The following is a 19,343-nucleotide window of genomic DNA, read 5'->3' as shown; positions in this document are numbered from 1 at the left end:
ATATAACACCCAGTGCTTATCCTAACAAGTGCCCTTCTTAATGCCCATCACCCATCTAGTCTGTCCCCCAACCACCTCCCCTCCAGCACCCTCAGTATATTCTCTGTTTTTAAGAGTGTCTTATGGTTTTCCTCCCTCTCTGTTTTTGTTTTCTTTTTCCTTTCCTTCCCCTACGTTCATCTGTTGTGTTTCTTAAATTCCACATATGAGTGAAATAATACAATATCTCTCTTTCTCTGATTATTTTGCTTGGCATAATACACTCTAGTTCCACCCACGTTGTTGCAAATGTCCGGTTTTAAATTTGGTTGTTTGTCTTTTTGTTGTTGAGTTGTAAGTGTTCTTTTTATGTGCTGGATACTACTCCCTTATCAGATCTATCATTGGTAATTTTTTTCTCCTACTCAATAGGTTGGCTTTTTACTTTCTCAATAGGGCTAATAGATGAATAAAAGGATTCATTTCGATGAAGTCCCACTTATGCATATTTTTCCCATCCTACTGCTGGAAAGCCAGGGCACAGGGTGGGGTGAGGCCCAGGCACAGGTGGTCCCCCATCCAATGGTGCAGGAAGGACTTGAGAACCAATGTCAAGAATACTGCAGGGAGCAGAGGACTCAGGGTTGCAATCAAGCACATGAATTTGTCCTCATCCCATGTTCCTACAGGACAGTCAGGGTCCCTGACATGGTGGCTCTAGTAGCCACTGGGGAAGTGACTGTCAAGACCCTGCTCTTCCTCCTCTGCTTCATCATCCTCATGTAAACACTGCCCCAGGGGGAGGGGAAGCATGGGGAGGGTGGGGACATGTGGCTGAGTCTCAGACCCAGTGCAGGAGGGACTGAACAGGTCAGAGGGCAGGGCAGGGGGGAGGCTGACCAGGTGTGAGGATTCCACAGTGTCCAGAACAGGACGGGCTGAGCCTGCTGTGCTCACGGCCGTCTATGGGGCCAGACCTGCACTCTCCCACCTAGTCTGCCCTCCAGCCCCTTAACTGGGAACCGGAGTGAATCAGTTGGCCCTGCATTCCCAGGACCAGACCAAAAGGCCCTGGTGTCTTCTCTTACACTGAGATTCCTCAGGAAGGAGACAGCCAGGCCTGCAGGGGGCGTGGAGGAGGCCAACACCACCCCCAGTTAATCCCTCAGGTGAGTGATGTGGGCAGCCCACCACCCAACATCCCACCATCACCTCCTCCAGGATGGCCCCAGGATTGCTTCACTTAGCATGGCCGAGGTTGAGCTACCACATTCCTCTTGAACATTCATCTCCACTGGAATTCCCTCACATGGCTGGCATGGCCTCATCTTTAAGGCCAGAACTGGGGTGTGGTTCTCCACCGTGACCTCCCTCCCTTCTGCCTGATCCAACACGTCACTCAGTCTTGTCCATCCTTCCTCCTGCTCATCCTCATGCTCGTCTCCTCCCCATCCTGACCCTGCTTGTTCCTGTGGTCTCTTCTCTAGGCTTCTAATCCACCTGCCTCCTCAACACAGGCCTCCAGAAGGAGTCTCAGGACGCCATTATTATTATTTTTTTTAATGTTTATTTATTGAGACAGAGAGAGACAGAGCATGAACAGGGGAGGGTCAGAGAGAGGGAGACACAGAATCTGAAACAGGCTCCAGGCTCTGAGCTGTCAGCACAGAGCCCGACGCGGGGCTCGAACTCACAGACCGCAAGATCATGACCTGAGCCGAAGTCGGCCGCTTAACCGACTGAGCCACCCAGGTGCCCCTCAGGACGCCATTATTGTCCACTTCCTCCACAGTATGAAGAGCTACAATTCCTCTCCATGGCCAAGATCGAGGTGCAAACAGGCTAGATTCGAAGACCTGGCATGGTCTGTTCCCTTCTGGGCTCCCCACCCAGATCCCTAGCTCTCCCTGCATCTTGCAACTTCTCCACACCCAGCCATGTTAGAGATCTTTTGACTATAAGACTTTGCATGAGACTTTCCCCATTCCTGCATCTCCAAGTCCTGGTCACCTTCAGGCTCAGTAGTAAATGCCACCCAGCTGTGTGTATGCACAAGTGTGTGTGTGAGAGTGAGAGTCTCATATGGTTTTGAGTGAAGTAATATTCACCTATTTACAGACTCCTTCAACAAGTACTATTGACACACCACCTTGTAGGTGTCAGGGTGCATCCGTGAACATAGCAAAAAAAAAAAAAATCATTATAATCAAGAAGATGTCATTCTGTAGACAAGAAGGATAGAAATCAAAAGAAACAAAGAGGAAATAATACAGAGCACACTGGGTAGAAAATGTTTTTGGAGAGAAACCATGTAGACTGAGCGGCACGTGACATATTGGGGAGCATGTTCTACAACCAAGAGTAGGAGGAGGTGACATTTGAGCAAAGACTTGAGGCAGTGACAAGGCAGGTTCTGTGTTTGCTTAAGAGAAAATTACTCCAAGAAAATGGAAAAGAAGGCACAGTGAGTGTAAGAGCTCTGACGTGGGAGCTGGCTTGGTGTTTCACTGGAAACAAGTGGCCAAGATTGAGAGCACAGGAGCGTCAGGTGGGGATGCTGGGTGGATGGTGCAGACCCCGTGGGTGTGCAGACCTCATAGGGGAAGAGACCCAGAGGGGGTGGACACCCAGTGGGGGTGCAGACCATGTGAGCCTTGCTGAAAATGCAACAATCTGAAGCCTTTGAGGAGAGCAGAGATATGATAGAACTTTCCTTTTAATAGGATCCCTGTGGCTGCTCTGCTCAGGACTGGCCTGAATGGGTCCATGACAGCACAACAGAGATGGGGAAGGGAAATGATGCCTACTGCAGACAGGAAGTGATGTTGGCTCAAACCAAAGAGAGTGGGCATTTATTTTGGACACATTATGAGGATAAAACAAACAGGATTTTTCTCCGAGATAATGAGTGTGGTGTGTGGGGGAAAAAGAGAGAGCCAAGAAGGGTCTGGAGAGGGAGGGTTGCTCTCTGTGTTTCTCTGCATTGCTCCTGGAGAGGGCATCTCCGACTTCCCTCCTGTATCAGCTTCTGAGGGCCGTTGTCACAAAGGACACACTCTCAGTGTCTTAAAACAAAGGAAATGTAATCAATCCCTCACAAGGAGACCAGAAAGCTGTGTAAGGAATGAAGCACATTTCTTCCCTCTGCCCTGCTAAGTTCTCCCCTGGGACCTGTAACACAGGACAGGTGAAGGACAGGAAAACATGAAAGTGTATTTAATATGAGATTTATGTATCCCTCATAAGGAAATGAAGACCCAAATAAATGGTTAAATCTCAGTGGTTTTTTAAAGATAGATCTGATGAAGAGTGGAAACTCAGGGCCACACCCAGAAGAACAGAGTTTGAGCTGTGGGTAGTAACAGAGGGCTTGGCAAGTCCATCTTTTCGTCTGGCTTTTGTCCATCTGTCTTCAGAGATGTGATGCTCCTTTCCTCCGGGTAGAGGGAGGGCACCTCTCAGTGAGACCCACTGCAGGGGAAGGTCACAAAGTCCTTCCTCAACTGCCATTTTTAAAATTCTTTCAGTCTGAAAGGGTCATTATGCCCAAGGGACACAACTTGGGGTACTGTATTCTGAACGCCAGAATCCCAATTCAGTTTTGCTGAACAGAAATCAGGACTGGTTGGGCTCCACACCCTCCTGAGGCTCAAGGAGAGACTCCTCCTGCTTCTTCTGGGTGATGGTGGCTGCTGGCTTCCTTAATCTGTGGTGTCACTGTTCCACTCAGGGTTTCTCTGGTCATGTCGCCTCATGCTACTCTGTGTGTAGCAGGTCACCCTCTGCTTCCCCTTTAGAAGGACACTGTGATAGGTTTAGGGCCCAACCCAGATAATCTAGGATGATCTCCAAGTCCATATCTCTAACTTCATCACATCTGCAAAGACCCTGTTTCCGTGTAAGGTAACATCTACAGGTTTCAGGGATTAAGACAGAGGTTACTTTGGGGACATTGTTCAGTCCACAGCACTGATCAAGTGATTTTTGCACCCCTAAATGCCTCCATTGGTCCCCAGACTTCCTTTACTTTGTTCCTCCATGACCTGATACACTAGTGGGTCACCACAGGCATGGCACACATCTTGGGGACCAGGCACCTGCTGTTCTGTAAAAGCCACTCTTAACAGAGCTAAAAGAGAAGTGACGGACAGAGAGAAAATACCTATAAACATATATCTGATGAATGAGTTGTATCCAGTATATACCAAGGACCCTCAAAACCAAACAATGAGTAAACAAATGAAACCTAACTGTGTAAAAAATAGAGAGAAATGAAACAACCCTGTTTACAAATTGACAAAGGATTTGAATAGATTTTTTTCACAAAGTATACAAATGACCACTAAGTACATGAAAAGATGGTCAAAATCTAATATCAGCCAAATGCAGACTGCAACCACACAGTGATGGTATCATGAAAAACAACGCAAAACAAAACCCAGGAAATCACAAGTGTTGGCAAGGATGCAGAGAATGTGGAAGTCCTGTGTTTTGCTCTTGAGATTATAAAGGGTGCATTGGCTGTGGAATTCAGTATGGCAGTTCCTCAAAAAATTAAAAATTGAGGGGCGCCTGGGTGGCTCAGTCGGTTAAGCGTCCGACTTCAGCTCAGGTCACGATCTCGCGGTCCATGAGTTCGAGCCCCGCGTCGGGCTCTGGGCTGATGGTTCAGAGCCTGGAGCCTGCTTCCGATTCTGTGTCTCCCTCTCTCTCTGCCCCTCCCCCGTTCATGCTCTGTCTCTCTCTGTCTCAAAAATAAATAAACGTTGGGGCGCCTGGGTGGCGCAGTCGGTTAAGCGTCCGACTTCAGCCAGGTCACGATCTCGCGATCCGTGAGTTCGAGCCCCGCGTCAGGCTCTGGGCTGATGGCTCGGAGCCTGGAGCCTGTTTCCGATTCTGTGTCTCCCTCTCTCTCTGCCCCTCCCCCGTTCATGCTCTGTCTCTCTCTGTCCCAAAAATAAATAAAAAACGTTGAAAAAAAAAAAAAATAAATAAATAAACGTTAAAAAAAATTTTTTTTTTTAAATTAAAAATTGAATTACCATAGGAGATAGGAACCTCATGTCTGAGTATATACACAAAAGCTCAAAATCAGGAACTTGAATAGATATTTCTACATCCATGTTCATAGCAGCATGATTCATGACAGTGAAAACGGCAGAAAAAACCCAAGGGTCTAACAACAGATAAACACAAAAACAAAAGGTGGAATATTACACAGTATTAAAACGAATGAACGTTTGACACATTCTACAATGTGGATTGAGGACGTTACTGTGAGTGAAATAAGCCAGTCACAAAAGGACAAATACTGTATGATTCCATTACCCCAAGTATCTAGAGAGCTCAAGTTTACAGACAGAAAATACAATGAGGGCTGTGAAGGTCAGGAGATGGGTGGGGGAATGGAGGCTTATTAATTTAACAGGCACAAAATGTCACATTGGGATGATGAAAAAGGTTGTGGAGATGGATGGTGGTGGTGGTGGTCGCCCTACAATGCCCTTGACCTAAACAATTAAAATGGTTAAAAGGGTAGAGGTTCTGTTATGCATATTTTGCTTCAGTAAAAACAAAGCAGCCAACGATTCAATCAACCACGTCACCAAAGAAGGAAAATGGATGGAGAATGAGCACATGAAAACTTGCCCAGCATCACCTGTCTTTAGGAAATCACAGATTAGAACCAGGATGAGATACCAGTGCACTCCTCTTACAAAGGCTAAAGAATCCAAACGAAAATAAGAGAAAAATCCTGGTAATATCCAATACGAAAGAGAGTGTGGAGCAACCAGGACCTACCACACACATTGCTGGTGGAAACACCAGATGGTACAGCCACTGTGGAGAACAGTTTGGCAATCGTGTCTCAGTCAAACCTACACCAAATGTGGGACTGAGGACCTAATGCCTAATATTTACCCAGGAGAAACAAAAACACGTTCCCACAAAACCTGCATGTGAATGTTAAGTTATTTTATTCATAGTCACCCCAAAACAGGAAACAACCCCAATGGTCTCCCGGGGGTTAGTGTATACAAGATTGTACAAATTATTAGCATATATACTCAACAATATGGAGGACCTTCTAATGCATTAGGCCAAATGAATGAAGCCAGACTCTTGCATGATTCCATTTCTATGACATTCTGTAAACAGCAAAATAAGAGGGATGGAGAACAGACCAGCATTTTTGCAGAGGTTGTGGGAGGAGGGAGGACACGGCCACCAAGCGACAGGAGGAAAGAAGATCTTGGGGAATGGCACTCTTCAGTACCTTGACTGTGGTTATGATTACATAATTCTATATATCAGTCAAATTTCACAGAATTGTACATGTTAACAGGTGAATCTCACTATGTCTAAAATTAAAATGCATTGAGAATTAAAGAGGCCCCTGGGTAGCCAGTCGGTTAAGTGTTCAACTCTCGATTTCGACTCAGGTCATGATCTCACAGTTACTGAGTTCGAGGCCCACATCAGGCTCTTCGTCAACCTAGTAGAGCCTGCTTGAGATTCTCTCTCTCTCTCTTTTTCTCTCTGCCCTTTCCCCGCGCACACACACTCTCTCTCTTAAAAATAAACAAAAAAAGAATTAAAAAACACAAGATACCACTAAACTTCTGCAAAATTGCTAAAATTTTTAAAAGGCTGACAATACCAAATATTAACAAGAGTGTGGAGGTACCAGAATTCTGAAATATTGTGGATAGGAGTAGTAAAGGTTAAAACCATTATGGAGAGTAGTGTAGCAATTCCTGCTAGTGTGAGACACGCAGTTACTCTTTGACCTAATAATGACACTTTTGGGGAGGGACTCTTTTTTCTCTTTTAGCAGTTTTTATGTCTATTTTGTTATTGAAGTATAGTTGACACACATTGTTATGTCAGTCTCACAAATATCCTTCTTTTATATACTCACGGGAGTGTTTTATATATATATACACATATATATGTATATACATATATATGTGTATATATGTATATACATATATATGTGTTTTATATATATGTATATATACACATATATATGTGTATATATGTATATATACATATATATGTGTATATATACATATATATAGTTTGTATAGTATATAAATATGTCCATAAAAAGGTTTCACCTTCCTATTTATAGCCCAAACTTGTTTATATACTATAGTATCGTATAGTTTATATACTATAGTATAGTTTATATACTATATATAAACTATATATATAAACTATATATCTATAAACTATATATATAGTTTTTATACAGTATATATGCTATATATATAGTATAAACATGTCCATAAAAAGGTTTCACCTTCCTATTCATAGCCCAAACTTGAAAATCTCAAATGTCTATCAATAGGTGAATAAATAAAAGATTACAATATACCCATGAATGGCATAATACATAGTAATAAATGCATTATGAACTATAAATATGACTTGGATCAATTTCAAAATTATTGTGCTGAGTGAGAGAATACAGAAGACACAAAGTGTACATTTCTAGGAAATTCTCAAATTGGCAAAATTAATTCACCATGCAGGGAACAGATCAATGGTTACCTGGGGCTGGAGATGGCTTGATGAGCTGCACAGAGGTGCCAGAAACCCAGTTGAGATGGTGGTTACGTTCACGTCCGGATTGTGGAGGTATACATTTGTCAGGATTCATAGAAAGGCACACTTCAAGTAGTTATATTCTGTCTTATAAAAAGTACAAAGTTCATTAAAGAAACATAATGAGAACTCACAGATCCTCCCATTCCATGAAAATGGTATAACTTTCTTTACTGTAAAACCAACTGCATTGGCTTCTCCATTATGTGCCACAATCGTACGTTTTTAATAATCCAGAATAAGGTATGATTTCACTTATTGGAGACTCAATTCCTCACTTATCAGATAAGGTGCAAAAGTGTCTCTATGGTAGTAATGTTTATGGAACATTTATTCAGATACTATTGTGTTTTGAAGATTTTACAAATGGTTGACGGCAAATGCTATTATATATGCATATTGTAAATAGAGACATCAAGGATTTGCCAGATGTATACTCCACAGAGTGAGATGGAAAAATACATGAGCAGAACCTAAAATTTTAATTGCAGCCGTATATTCATTCCACTCATGTTTTCTGGAATATTATGTGTTTTGAGCCAATTTCACCTTGAGAATCAGATTTTTTACCTGACGGGAAATGTTAATCTGTATGATGAACAACCAAACATATTGCTTCAGTCCACAAATGACTGTATAGACAGCATTCATGGAAAAGAGTGTCCACTGGCTCATGAACTTGTGTTCTCCCTTTTGTTTGACATGAAGACGCTACATGGTTTTCCATTTGGAGATGCCACTGAAACTTCATGAATCAGCATAACAGAAGCAAAAAAAAAAAAAAATGGACCCATCCTTGAATATTTAGAAAATAACCAGCAGTAGGCCAGCAGAGACATTGCAAAGTCACACATGCCTGCAGCTGTGAACCTAACAGGGACAAAGTGAAAGCACAGTGTATCTGCAGAGGAAGTGGCACCTTGGGTGGGGTCCCTGTTGCAGGATGGACCAGGTCAGCCCCATGTGTCTTGTCTTCAGGTCCCCCAACACAGATGTTCACCAAGTATTTGGAGAATCAATCAGTGAATCCATGAAGGAATCCTGCCTTCACCTCACCGTGGCCCCCGTCTTTTCTTATGCCCCAGATGCTCACACACCTAAAGAATCCTCCACCTTGCAGGACTGACCACTCGGTCCAGACAAGGCTGTGACCCTCCAGCTGTAGACAGGAGTTGATTAGCTCCTTGGTGTAGACCATGCTGCTCAGACAAGCACCTCAGATGGGAGGATCTTAGGAGACTCACTGTGTCCCATGCCTCATATGCTCTCAGAGGTCCTGGTCCAGGCTCCCGTGGTGGAGGGAAGAGTGGAGATGGGGGGCAGGATACAGGGTCTGTTCTTGGTCTCTCCTCCCTGGGTGGGTCTCCAGGGTCTTGGACTGGGAGTGCGGGGGTCACAGGCTCTGTGCAGAGAGGGGGTGAGCTCCGCAGCGGCAGTTCCCCTTTTGTGAAATCGTGAGACCTCATGCTCCTCCCCAGCTTCCCGTGGGTCCTCCTCAGCTTCCCTCCCTCTGCCTTCCCTTCTCCTTCACCCACAGGAAGCCCAGACACCCTCTGTCTCTAGATGCTGCTGCCACCGCTGCTGCTGCTCCTGCTATGGGCAGGTGAGTGGGCTGAGGGGAGAGGGAAGCTGGGGACTGCCGCTGACCCTGCCTTCTCCACAGGGTCCCAGGCTCAGGATGAGAGATACTGGCTGCAAGTGCAGGAGTCACTGACAGTGCAGGAGGGCCTGTGTGTATACGTGCCTTGCAAATTCTCCAACCCCATGAGCTACTTGACTAGCCCTGTTCATGGCTACTGGTTCCGGGAAAGGGCCCACATATATTTGGATGCTCCAGTGGCCACAAACAACCCAGATCGAAAAGTACAGAAGGAGACCCAGGGCCGATTCCGCCTCCTTGGAGACCCTCGGGACCGCAACTGCTCCCTGGACATCAGAGATGCACAGAGAAGGGACTCAGGGACGTACGTCTTTAGGGTGGAGACAGGGATTAATATAAGATATAGTTACAGACAGAATCAGCTCTCTGTGCATGTGACAGGTAAGGAGCACACTGCAGGGGAGGCCACAGGGGAAGGATAGGGATCCCGGGACAACCTTGACCGAAGCCTGAGGCTTCTTTTAGGGTGTCACCTCAGACCCTCTTTCTGATCCCTGTGTCTCCCCCTCTCCTCACCAGCCCTCACCCACACACCTGACATCCTCATCCCTGAGACCTTGGAGTGTGGACACCCCAGGAACCTGACCTGCTCTGTGCCCTGGGCCTGTGAGCGGGGCACGCCCCCCATCTTCTCCTGGATGTCAGCGGCCCTCACCTCCCTGGGCCCCAGGACCCACCTCTCCTCAGTGCTCACCCTCACCCCACGGCCCCAGGACCATGGTACCAACCTCACCTGTCAGGTGAAGTTCCCTGCAGCTGGTGTGATGGTGGAAAGGACCATCCAGCTCAATGTCACCTGTGAGTGTAGGGACAGGATGACCTGAGTGCCTGAGGGGGTGAGGGGCATGAAGTCCAGGTTCTGGATGCTGATGCTTTAGTCCTGGAGGCCTGGCTGAGGAGGGGACCTCGAATGACTCAAGTCCTGTCCCTCCTGTGTTTCTGTGGCTTCTGGGGGTGGGAGGATGTCCACATGCATCTCACATCACCCTTCCTCACTAAAGAGGGAAATCCTGTCCTCCCATCCTAGGTGCCACACAGAACTCGACAGCTGATGTCTGCCTAGTGGATGACAAAGGTGGGAAGAAGCCTCCTGTCCATGGAGCACTGACTAGCAGTTTCTTTCAGAGCGGGACTTTCAGAGTCAGTGGGTAGATGTGTGGTGGGCTGTAGTTAGACATGAGAAACCCCCTCAGCCCTCCTCTCTCATCCCCTCCCACTCTGGTCTTGCCAGGGTGACCTGCTATTTTCTCCCCACCATCTTGAGTATACTCTTTATCTTCCTCCAGTCATTGAAGGCCTTGGGGCATTTTTAGGAGACTTTATTTTTAGAGGGGGGGAGTTTTAGGTTCATAACAAAATTGAGCTGAAGGTAGAGAGATTTCCCCCAAGCCCCTGCTTTTGTATGCATAGCCTCTCCACTATCTGTGTCCCCCACCAGAGAATACGTTTGTCACAATCAAACCTACATGTAATTGCCTTTATCACCGAAAGTCCATAGTTGACATTAGGGTTCATTCTTGGTGTTGTGCATTCTATGGGTTGGACAATTTATAATGACATGTATCCATCTAGTGTTATCGTGCAGAGTAGTTTCACTGTCCCCAAATGTCTCAGGGACATTTTTTTTTTAATTTTTTTTTAACGTTTATTTATTTTTGAGACAGAGAGAGACAGAGCATGAACGGGGGAGGGGCAGAGAGAGAGGGAGACACAGAATCAGAAGCAGGCTCCAGGCTCTGAGCCATCGGCCCAGAGCCTGACGCGGGGCTCTAACTCACGGACCGTGAGATCGTGACCTGAGCTGAAGTTGGAGGCTTAACCGACTGAGCCACCCAGGCGCCCCTCCGGGACATTTTTTGACTGTGAATCCTCAGCTCTCACCTTGACCTCTCTCTGAGCCCAGCCTTTCCCTCACTGTTCTATTCCCATTGGCAGTGACATCTGGTTCCCACCTGGACAGTGAGCTCCTTTTGGACTCTTTCAGTGCCCACCAAATGGTTGACAGAGACACATCCCTCACCCTGGGTGTGTTGGGCTCACAGTATATATACTTGGCTGCTTCCACCCACTTCTGGAAGCATAAGAGACCACCTTTGGTCCTGAGACAGGGTCAGTGGAGGCCAGGAGAGGAGATTCAAACAGCTTCCCTGGAGAGAAGGAAGGACAAGATCTTTCCACATCCCACAGAGACATATGCTGTGTGCATACGTCTCTCTCTCTGGCACACCCACGGGGCCCAGAGCCCCACGGTCCTGCTGCAGACAGATCTGGGATCTGCTGCAGAGAAGAACCTGGGTCCTAGAAAAAATGGTAGTAGCTGAACAGGAGTGTGAGGGCTAGATGATGTCACACAAACCATGTCCTTCTGGTGGAGGCTGAGGTCCTACAGTGGGTGGGAGACCCTCAGGGCTGAACCCTGGATGGGAGGCGACGAGTACCCCTCTCAGTATGCTGGAGTTGTCAAGATTGGAGTTGACTCCAAGTGTCTTGCTTGTCAAGATTGGAGTTGACCCCAAGTGTCTTGCTTGTCAAGATTGGAGTTGACTCCAAGTGTCTTGCTTGTCAAGATTGGAGTTGACTCCAAGTGTCTTGCTTGTCAAGATTGGAGTTGACTCCAAGTGTCTTGCTTGTCAAGATTGGAGTTGACCCCAAGTGCCTCTGTCTACAGGGAACCTGGAAACCAGGGCAGGAGTGATTAAAGGTGCCATTTGGGGAGCTGGTGTCACCACGCTGCTTGCTCTCTGCCTCTGCCTCATCTTCTTTGGGTGAGCTGTGTTGATGTGGGCGAGAGGGGAAGAAGCGGGACCTGCAGGGGTTGTGAAGCCCTACAGCAAGGGCGAAAGGTGCAGTCATGGTAAGAATCCAGCTGATACCACTGGGCCAAGCATGAGTGTGTTCCCAGCCTTGGTCCCAGAAGTCCCGGAGCCGGGGCACCTTGTTACAAAGTCTTGATATGAAGGCTTCTGGGCTCACTCCACCGTTGACCTGCCATAGTAGCTCACTCCAGCCTCAAGAGAGTGACCCTATGTCAGAGACCCTGGTTCTCTCATCAGAGTGAAGACCTGTAGGAAGACAGCATCCCGGAGAGCAGCGGGCGTGGACGACATCCACTCAGTTGTAGGGCCAGCTCCCCTGGTGAGTGATGTGGGCATCCTGGTGTGCAGATTCTCCTCTGCATCTCCTGGGGTGGTGCACAGCCATGCTCCATTCAGCACATCCAGAAATGAGCTCATCACCTTCCTGCTTAGTTGAAAATGTAGGTTTTATTATTATTCAGTGTCTGAGGCCAACAGATCAAGGGGTGATTGCCTCTGAAAAGGCACTCTGTTACTCAAGTTCCCAGGAAGAAGGACACATGATCACATACAAGACCATACGGACAGGGTTGAGGTCGGCCAAGAGGCAGAGGGGGCATAGAGAGACACAGATGGGAGCCTTTATTGGAGTTTCCACAGGAAAGGCATGCTGAGAAGGGGTAAGTAAGTTTAAGATTGGCTAGTTTGAATCATTTCAGCAAGCTCCGGGGTGTTGGGGCCGTCCCTAGTTGCTAGGTACTTGGCCCTGGGGTGATTAGGCAGAAGAATAGTGACCCAGAATGTAAGAGCTGGATAAAGGAGGGTTTGGGTGTGAGATTTGGATGGATTGGTCTGCATATGAAAGAGATGCTTGCAAGGCAAGTCCTTTAACATCTCTAGAGATTGGCTAGTCCTGGCAGGGGCAGTTCCTCTAGGATTAGCAAGGCCCCAGATGCCAAAGCATCACAAACATATGGTTAATACGCTCCTAAACATACTCTTCCTGCTGATCACCCACCTCCCTGATGGCACTGGTGTCCCTAATACCCTGCCAGCGACCCAACCCTGTCCCACCCCAGCCCTGCACTTCTCACACCAATGTGCTGCAGGGTGTGCAGTCCTGTTCTTCTCCTCAGTACAGCATAATGCATCCACTCCCTTTGAGCTGAGCTCCCCTCTTAGTCCCTACCCTGCTGCAGCCCTCCCCGCTTCTCCTCCCTGGCACGTTAGCATCACCTCCAGGCAGAACCCTTGTCCCACATGACCAAGTTTGAAAAGCACTGCTTCTCCACACTGCTGCAAGTCGGGTGCCCACACAACTTGGTATGAGATTTGGGGCAGGAAACCCAAGGTCCCCTTCAATGCTTCTGTCTCTCCGACACCAGCCTGCTCACTCGCCTCAAGCATAGCGAGCGTTTTGCATCTCAGAATCATTCCTCCGCTGTGCTCACCTTCTCATGTGTCTGTGTCAATCTGCCCTAGTCCTGCTCATCTCCAAGCTCTAATTTTCATTTATTCATTTAAAACTCTAAGGTGGACACCACTGAGGTTTCTGAGTACATGATCTGCAATCACCTTGCCTTCATTCATTCCTTTTGCAAATATCTTCCACTTGTCGATTGTTCTGCATACTTGGGAAATATCTCTGTTTTTACAAGTACGTATGTTACAAATATAAAATGTCCCTGCTGTCAAGGACTTACATTTATTGAGGGGTGTGTGTGTGGAGAAAACAGTGGACATATAGGTAGTGAAAATATGCAAGAAATTGTCAGGAAATAGTGCTATGGAGGGGCATTAGATGGAAGAATGAGAGGTGTCAGTCCTGGCACTGGAGTCTTTGAGAAGACACCCACAGGAAGTGAGGGAGCACAGCGTGAACCCTGAGAGAATCACTATGGCTCTAAACAAGGTTTGGGGGTCCTGAGGTTGGGGCATGCCTGGTGTGTGGGGAAAACAGCAAGTTGGACAGTGTGTTTGAACAGAGCTGTGTGGGAGGGGGGAAGTGGGTAATGATGGGTAGGAAATGAAGATGGAGAGAGGCATGGAGGCTGCAGATATTACAAGGCCCTGCAGTTCACCATAATTATCTTTGTATTTTGAGAAGGGTGATAACATAAAGGAAAACCACACAGAACTACTACTCATCCAAAATACCTAACTTCTTACTCTTTTGGTCTCTAAATGTGTGTGTGGTTTTCACCACACCAAATAATTCTCTCTGACACTGTCCAGATGTCCTACTGTACAACTCAACTCAATTCTGACACTATCTATCTGGAGCTAGCATCACATCCCACAGATAAGGGCTCAGCCCATAAGACAGCCCCACCGCCCTTAAGACACCAACCACAAGTTCAAGTTGTCACTTGTGCTTCTAACCAACCGGCCATAAATCGGGTGTTCCCACGACCCCCTTCCTCGGTTTCAATTACTTTGTCAGAGAGGCCCACAGAACTCAGGAAAGCATTTTGTTTACTGTGTACCAGTTTATTATAAAAGTATATGATGAAGGATACAGATGACCATCCAGATAGAAGAGATGTGTGGAGCTCCCAAGTTATTTCCAGGTATGCCACCCTCCACATATTCACTAACCCAGAAACTCCCTAACCGCCACCCCCATACTATTGGGATTTTTATGGACATAGACATGATTGATCATTACTTCTATTTCCCACCCCTCTCCCCTTCCTGGGGGATGAGGACATGGGGCTGGAAGTTCCAAGCTTCTAACCGCAGCTTTGTATTTCTGTGACCAGCCTCCATCCAGGAGCCAACCAAGATTTGCATCATTAGAACAAAAGACACTGCTGTTGTCCAGGAAATCCCAAGGGATTTAGGAACTCTGTGTCAAGAACCAGGGTCAAAGACCAAACATTAGACCAGAAGATGCTCCTAACACAATTATCACTTAGGAAATTTAAAAGGGTCTTAGGAAATCTGTGCAGGAACCAAGGGTAGATCTCTTTCTCTCTCTCTCTCTCTCTCTCTCTCTGTCTTCTGATACATATTTATCTTTTATTATTTCACAGACATGAACTGATGCTCATTTTATTTTATTTATTTATTTATTTTTTTGAACTGATGCTCATTTTAATGGGATCACTCTGTCTGCTGTGCTGAGAATACCTATATCAGGCTAGGAAAAGAGGACACCAAATAAGGAAGAAACTCAAGTAATCCAGGCAAGAGATAATGTAGGCTCCCATAACAAGATACTGTAGACTGAGTGTCTTAAACTACAGAAACATATATTTTGTTATGCTGGAAGTCCAAGATCAAGGTGATAGCAGGGTTAGTTTCTCCTGAAAACTCTCCCCTTGGCTTGCAGATTACTACCTTCTCTCTATGTCCTCACATGGCCTTTTCTCTATGCACACACATCTCCAGGGTCTCTTCTTCTTATGAGGACGGAAGTCATTTTGGGCCCTATCTTAATGACCTCACTTAAACCTAATTACTTTTTTTAAAGCCCCATCCCCAAATATAGCGCACTGGGTGTTAGAGCTTCAACATATAAATCCAAGGAGACACAATTCAGTCCATAAGACATAGTCCGATGGGTAACAATGATGAATCAGGATTTGCTAATGGAATGGTAGAGTATGTGTGTGATGTGAGCGGAGATAGTTCACTGCCTCCACCACATGGATGTGATAAATGCCAAAAATGACTCCACAGATGCCGTAAATATCCACAGGTGTCCATGCATGTCCAGACATGTGAATAGATGTCATAAATACCCATAGATGCCCATACATGTCCATAGATACCAAAGATGACTCCGATGTGGTTGCCTTGAGCAACATAAATAATTGAACTACCAATTCCTGAAATTGTCATCTCTGCGGGAGTATATTTCTCAGGGAGGTTCAAACTTTATTTTGGTTACTATAAGCTTCAGGTGCCTCTGAGATGTCCAAATGAAGAAGACAAGTTAGATGGCAAGGGTCTGGAGCTCAGGAGAGGGGTCCAGGTAGGAGGCACAGAGATTTGGGGAGCATACACACCAAGGTCTGATAGGGGATGAAGCCACAAGGAAGAGAAGAGGTCCACAGACAGAGCCCCGGGAGACAGGGATACAAGGTGAAAACAAGAAGACCACTGAGAAAAAAAAAGAAATGACAAAAAGAGTGTAGATTTGGGTCCTGGTAGCCAAAGGGAGATGAAGTTTCAAGGAGAAGAGAACGCTTATTTGTTTCAAATGGTAGTAATCCCAGTAAGATCAGTTCTGAGAAATGACCATTTAAATTTAGCACATGGTGTCACAGTTAATCTTGAGAAAAGCAGATATGGTTGCCCAGTGGAGGAAGTTTTCTTGATTGGAATGAGTTCAAGAGAAAATGGGAGGAGAGGAAGTGCAAATGCTCTTGAGAAATGTTGCCATACATCTTGAGAAATTAATCTGCAACAGAAAATGGTCATACTTCTACATCCCTTGGAACCTTCTGGGTGATAGGAGCATCTTTTGTTCTAACAAGGTGACTCTGGGTGGGCTTCTGGATGAGCAGATCACAAGAAAGACCAAGGCATGATTAGAAGCTCAGTATTTTCATCCCCACTCCCCATTATCCAGAGAGGGGCGAGATGCTAGAAATGAAATTAGTGATCCATCATGTGTATATGATGAAGTCTCCATTAACATCCCAAAAGTATGGAGTTCAAGGAACTTCCAAGTTGGAATCTTCCAACACGGAGATGCTAGGAGTACATCTGGAGAGGGTGTGGAAGCTCCTGCCACTCCCCACCGCCCCCCCCCCAAACCTCACCCTAGGCACCTCTTCCATTTGGATGTTCACCTGTGTCTTTTATCACATCCTTTTATAATAAGCTGGTAAACATCAAACTGCTTTCCTGAGTTCTATGAGCCACTCTAGCAAATTAATGAAACCTGAGATAGGTGTTATGGCAACCACGAATTTATAGCCAGTTGGTCAGAAGCACGGGTTACAACCTCGACTTCCTATTAGCAGGTGAATTGGGGGTGAGGTTAGCCTTGTAAGACTGAGCCCTTAATGTGTGGGATCCGGCATTATCTCTGGGTAGGGAGTGTCAGAATTGAAGTGAACTGCAGGCCACTCAGCTGGTGTTGGAGAATTGCTTGCTGTGGGGAAAACCCCACAAATCTGGTGTCAGAAGTGTTGTGGATGTAGGTAACAGTGTGAGAACAAAGGAGACATGCCCAGAAGAAAAGTCAACTTTTCATAAACACCCTCCTGCGTGTCCCGTGCCAGAGTGACCAGGGTTGAGTTCATGATCAACAGGTGTGTGGCCTTGGGTAGCACCTAACCTCTCTGAGAATTAGTTTCTCTCTATGTTTCTCCGCATAGGTCTGAGTGAGTGCTCAGTAAAATTTGAAAGCAATCAATAGTGTTATATCTGCTAAATAAGAAATGTTTGATAAAAGACTGGAAGAAAGAGCAATGTCCTATCGAATCAAATTCACTTCATGGACCCTCTCTGCCTTCTCACCTTACCCCCCTCCCACCCCAAGAGCCCTGCTCTGAGCCCTTCTTTGCTCTCCACACAGGGTTACCAGCAGGAGTCTGAGCCAGAACTCCCTGCTGAGCCCACAAGCTCTGCAGGGGTGCCCCCCACCTTGGAAATGGAGGAGGAGCTGCATTATGCCTCCATCAGCTTTCACAAGATGAAGGAGAACACCTGCACAGAATATTCAGAGATCAATACAAAGTGACGAACCACCTGGAGCAAACAGCCTCAGAGGGAGCGTCCATATCCTCTAGGAAGGGGGACCCAAAGGCTGGTTCTTGGAGACTTAACATCCCCATAGGCAATGGACTTATAAACTACTATATGTGAGTTTCTTGCTGTATTGGAACTAAGGCTTTGCAATCAGAGAGGCCTGGCATGGATTCAAGGCTCTTTCATTTATTAGCACTATGATGTCAAGCAAGCCACCTTACTCCTCCATGTCTCGGTTTTCTGCTTTACAAAATGGATGTAAGGGCTTCCATGAGGATTAAAGTGCATATGGAAAACACACAGCACAAATCCTGCTGCGTTGTGAGACTTTGGTGCACATTGGTTCTTTCCCCCTTGGACAGAAAGGTGTCAGTGACATTTCACTTAGAGGCTGGATATGTTCTGTCCCGGACACCACATCAGCAATGAGTCAGCCTCACTCTGTACTCGAAACCCTCCCATGTGGCAATCATTTTGCAATGTACACATATATCAAATCATTACATTGTACACTTTAAATTTACACAATGTAGGGGCACCTGGGTGGCTCAGTCGGTTAAGCGTCTGACTTCGGCTCAGGTCATGATCTCACAGATCATGAGTTTGAGCCCCACATCGGGCTCTGTGCTGACAGCTTAGAGCCTGGAGCCTGTTTCGGATCGGGACTGTTTCGGATTGTGTGTGTGTGTGTGTCTGCCCCTCCATGGCTTGCACTGTCTCTCTCAAAAATAAGTAAACATTAAAAAAATAAATAAATAAAATTACACAATGTTGTGTGTCAATTATATCTTAATAAAGCTGGAAAAAATAAACTCTATATGCATACATAGTACTTAGTGGTAAATATTACTGAATATTTATCAGATGAAGAAAACCCTCCCCATGGATCTCTTCCCTGACTTGGCCTCCAGCATCATCCCTCTCCCCTTCTGAGTCCTCCCTTTCCACCCTGCCTGCTTCCTACTAGTCCTGTTAGAGGCAAAATCACATATTAACATTTACAGAACCTCCTAAAAATCAGGGCTGACCACAGTCAAAATACCTCTCCATCTCCTCAGCCCCAAAGACTAATTTACAAGCCTCTAATTTGACTTTCCAGATCAGGGGGCAGGAATTTTTTTTTCAGAGGGGCAGAGAGCATATATTTTCTGCTTTGCAAGCTGTATGGTCTCTGTAGCAACTATCCAACTCTGTGTTTATAGTGCAAATGCAGCCATAAACGTGCTAGAAATGAATTAAAGTGGATGTGTTCCAACAAAATTTTATGTACAAAGTAGGCAGCCCACTAGCTATAGTTTTTTGACCTCTATTACAGGTTGGTTTTTTTTTAAACTTTTATTTATTTTTGACAGAGTCCTATACAGAGACAGAGCCTGAGCAGGGGAGAGGCAGAGAGAGAAGGAGACACAGAATCCGAAGCAGGCTCCAGGCTCTGAGCTGTCAGCAGAGAGCCCAATGCGGGGCTTGAACTCACAAACCATGAGATCATGACCTGAGCCGAAGTCGGACGTTTAACCGACTGAGCCACCCAGGTGCCCCAATTCCAGGTTGTTTTTAATATTTCCCAGTCTATTTGTGCATCCCCATATCCT

General features: G+C 46.1%; 1 protein-coding gene across 3 annotated transcripts; it reads left to right on the top strand.

Annotated features, from left to right (window-relative positions):
• Positions 1-8,779: 8,779 nt before the first annotated feature.
• Positions 8,780-18,043, top strand: LOC122207858 (myeloid cell surface antigen CD33-like). 3 transcript variants are annotated; one of them, XM_042918113.1, is made up of 7 exons: positions 8,780-9,193; positions 9,254-9,631; positions 9,770-10,048; positions 10,278-10,325; positions 11,919-12,015; positions 12,304-12,385; positions 17,579-18,043. In XM_042918113.1, the coding sequence occupies exons 1-7, from the start codon at positions 9,154-9,156 to the stop codon at positions 17,741-17,743; spliced, it is 1,089 nt and encodes a 362-aa protein (XP_042774047.1). In that variant the 5' UTR covers positions 8,780-9,153; the 3' UTR covers positions 17,744-18,043. The 3 variants fall into 3 exon arrangements, 2 of the variants coding, with proteins under 2 accessions (XP_042774047.1, XP_042774046.1); XR_006197046.1 differs by adding an exon at positions 12,587-12,725 and having other exon boundaries at positions 9,115-9,631; positions 17,579-17,609; XM_042918112.1 differs by having other exon boundaries at positions 9,115-9,631.
• The last annotated feature ends 1,300 nt before the right edge of the window (positions 18,044-19,343 follow it).

This window comes from Panthera leo, chromosome E2, assembly GCF_018350215.1.
Source record: "Panthera leo isolate Ple1 chromosome E2, P.leo_Ple1_pat1.1, whole genome shotgun sequence".
NCBI lineage: Eukaryota > Metazoa > Chordata > Mammalia > Carnivora > Felidae > Panthera > Panthera leo.
Note: the sequence above shows the minus strand (reverse complement) of the source record. Positions and strands in the feature narration are given on the sequence as shown.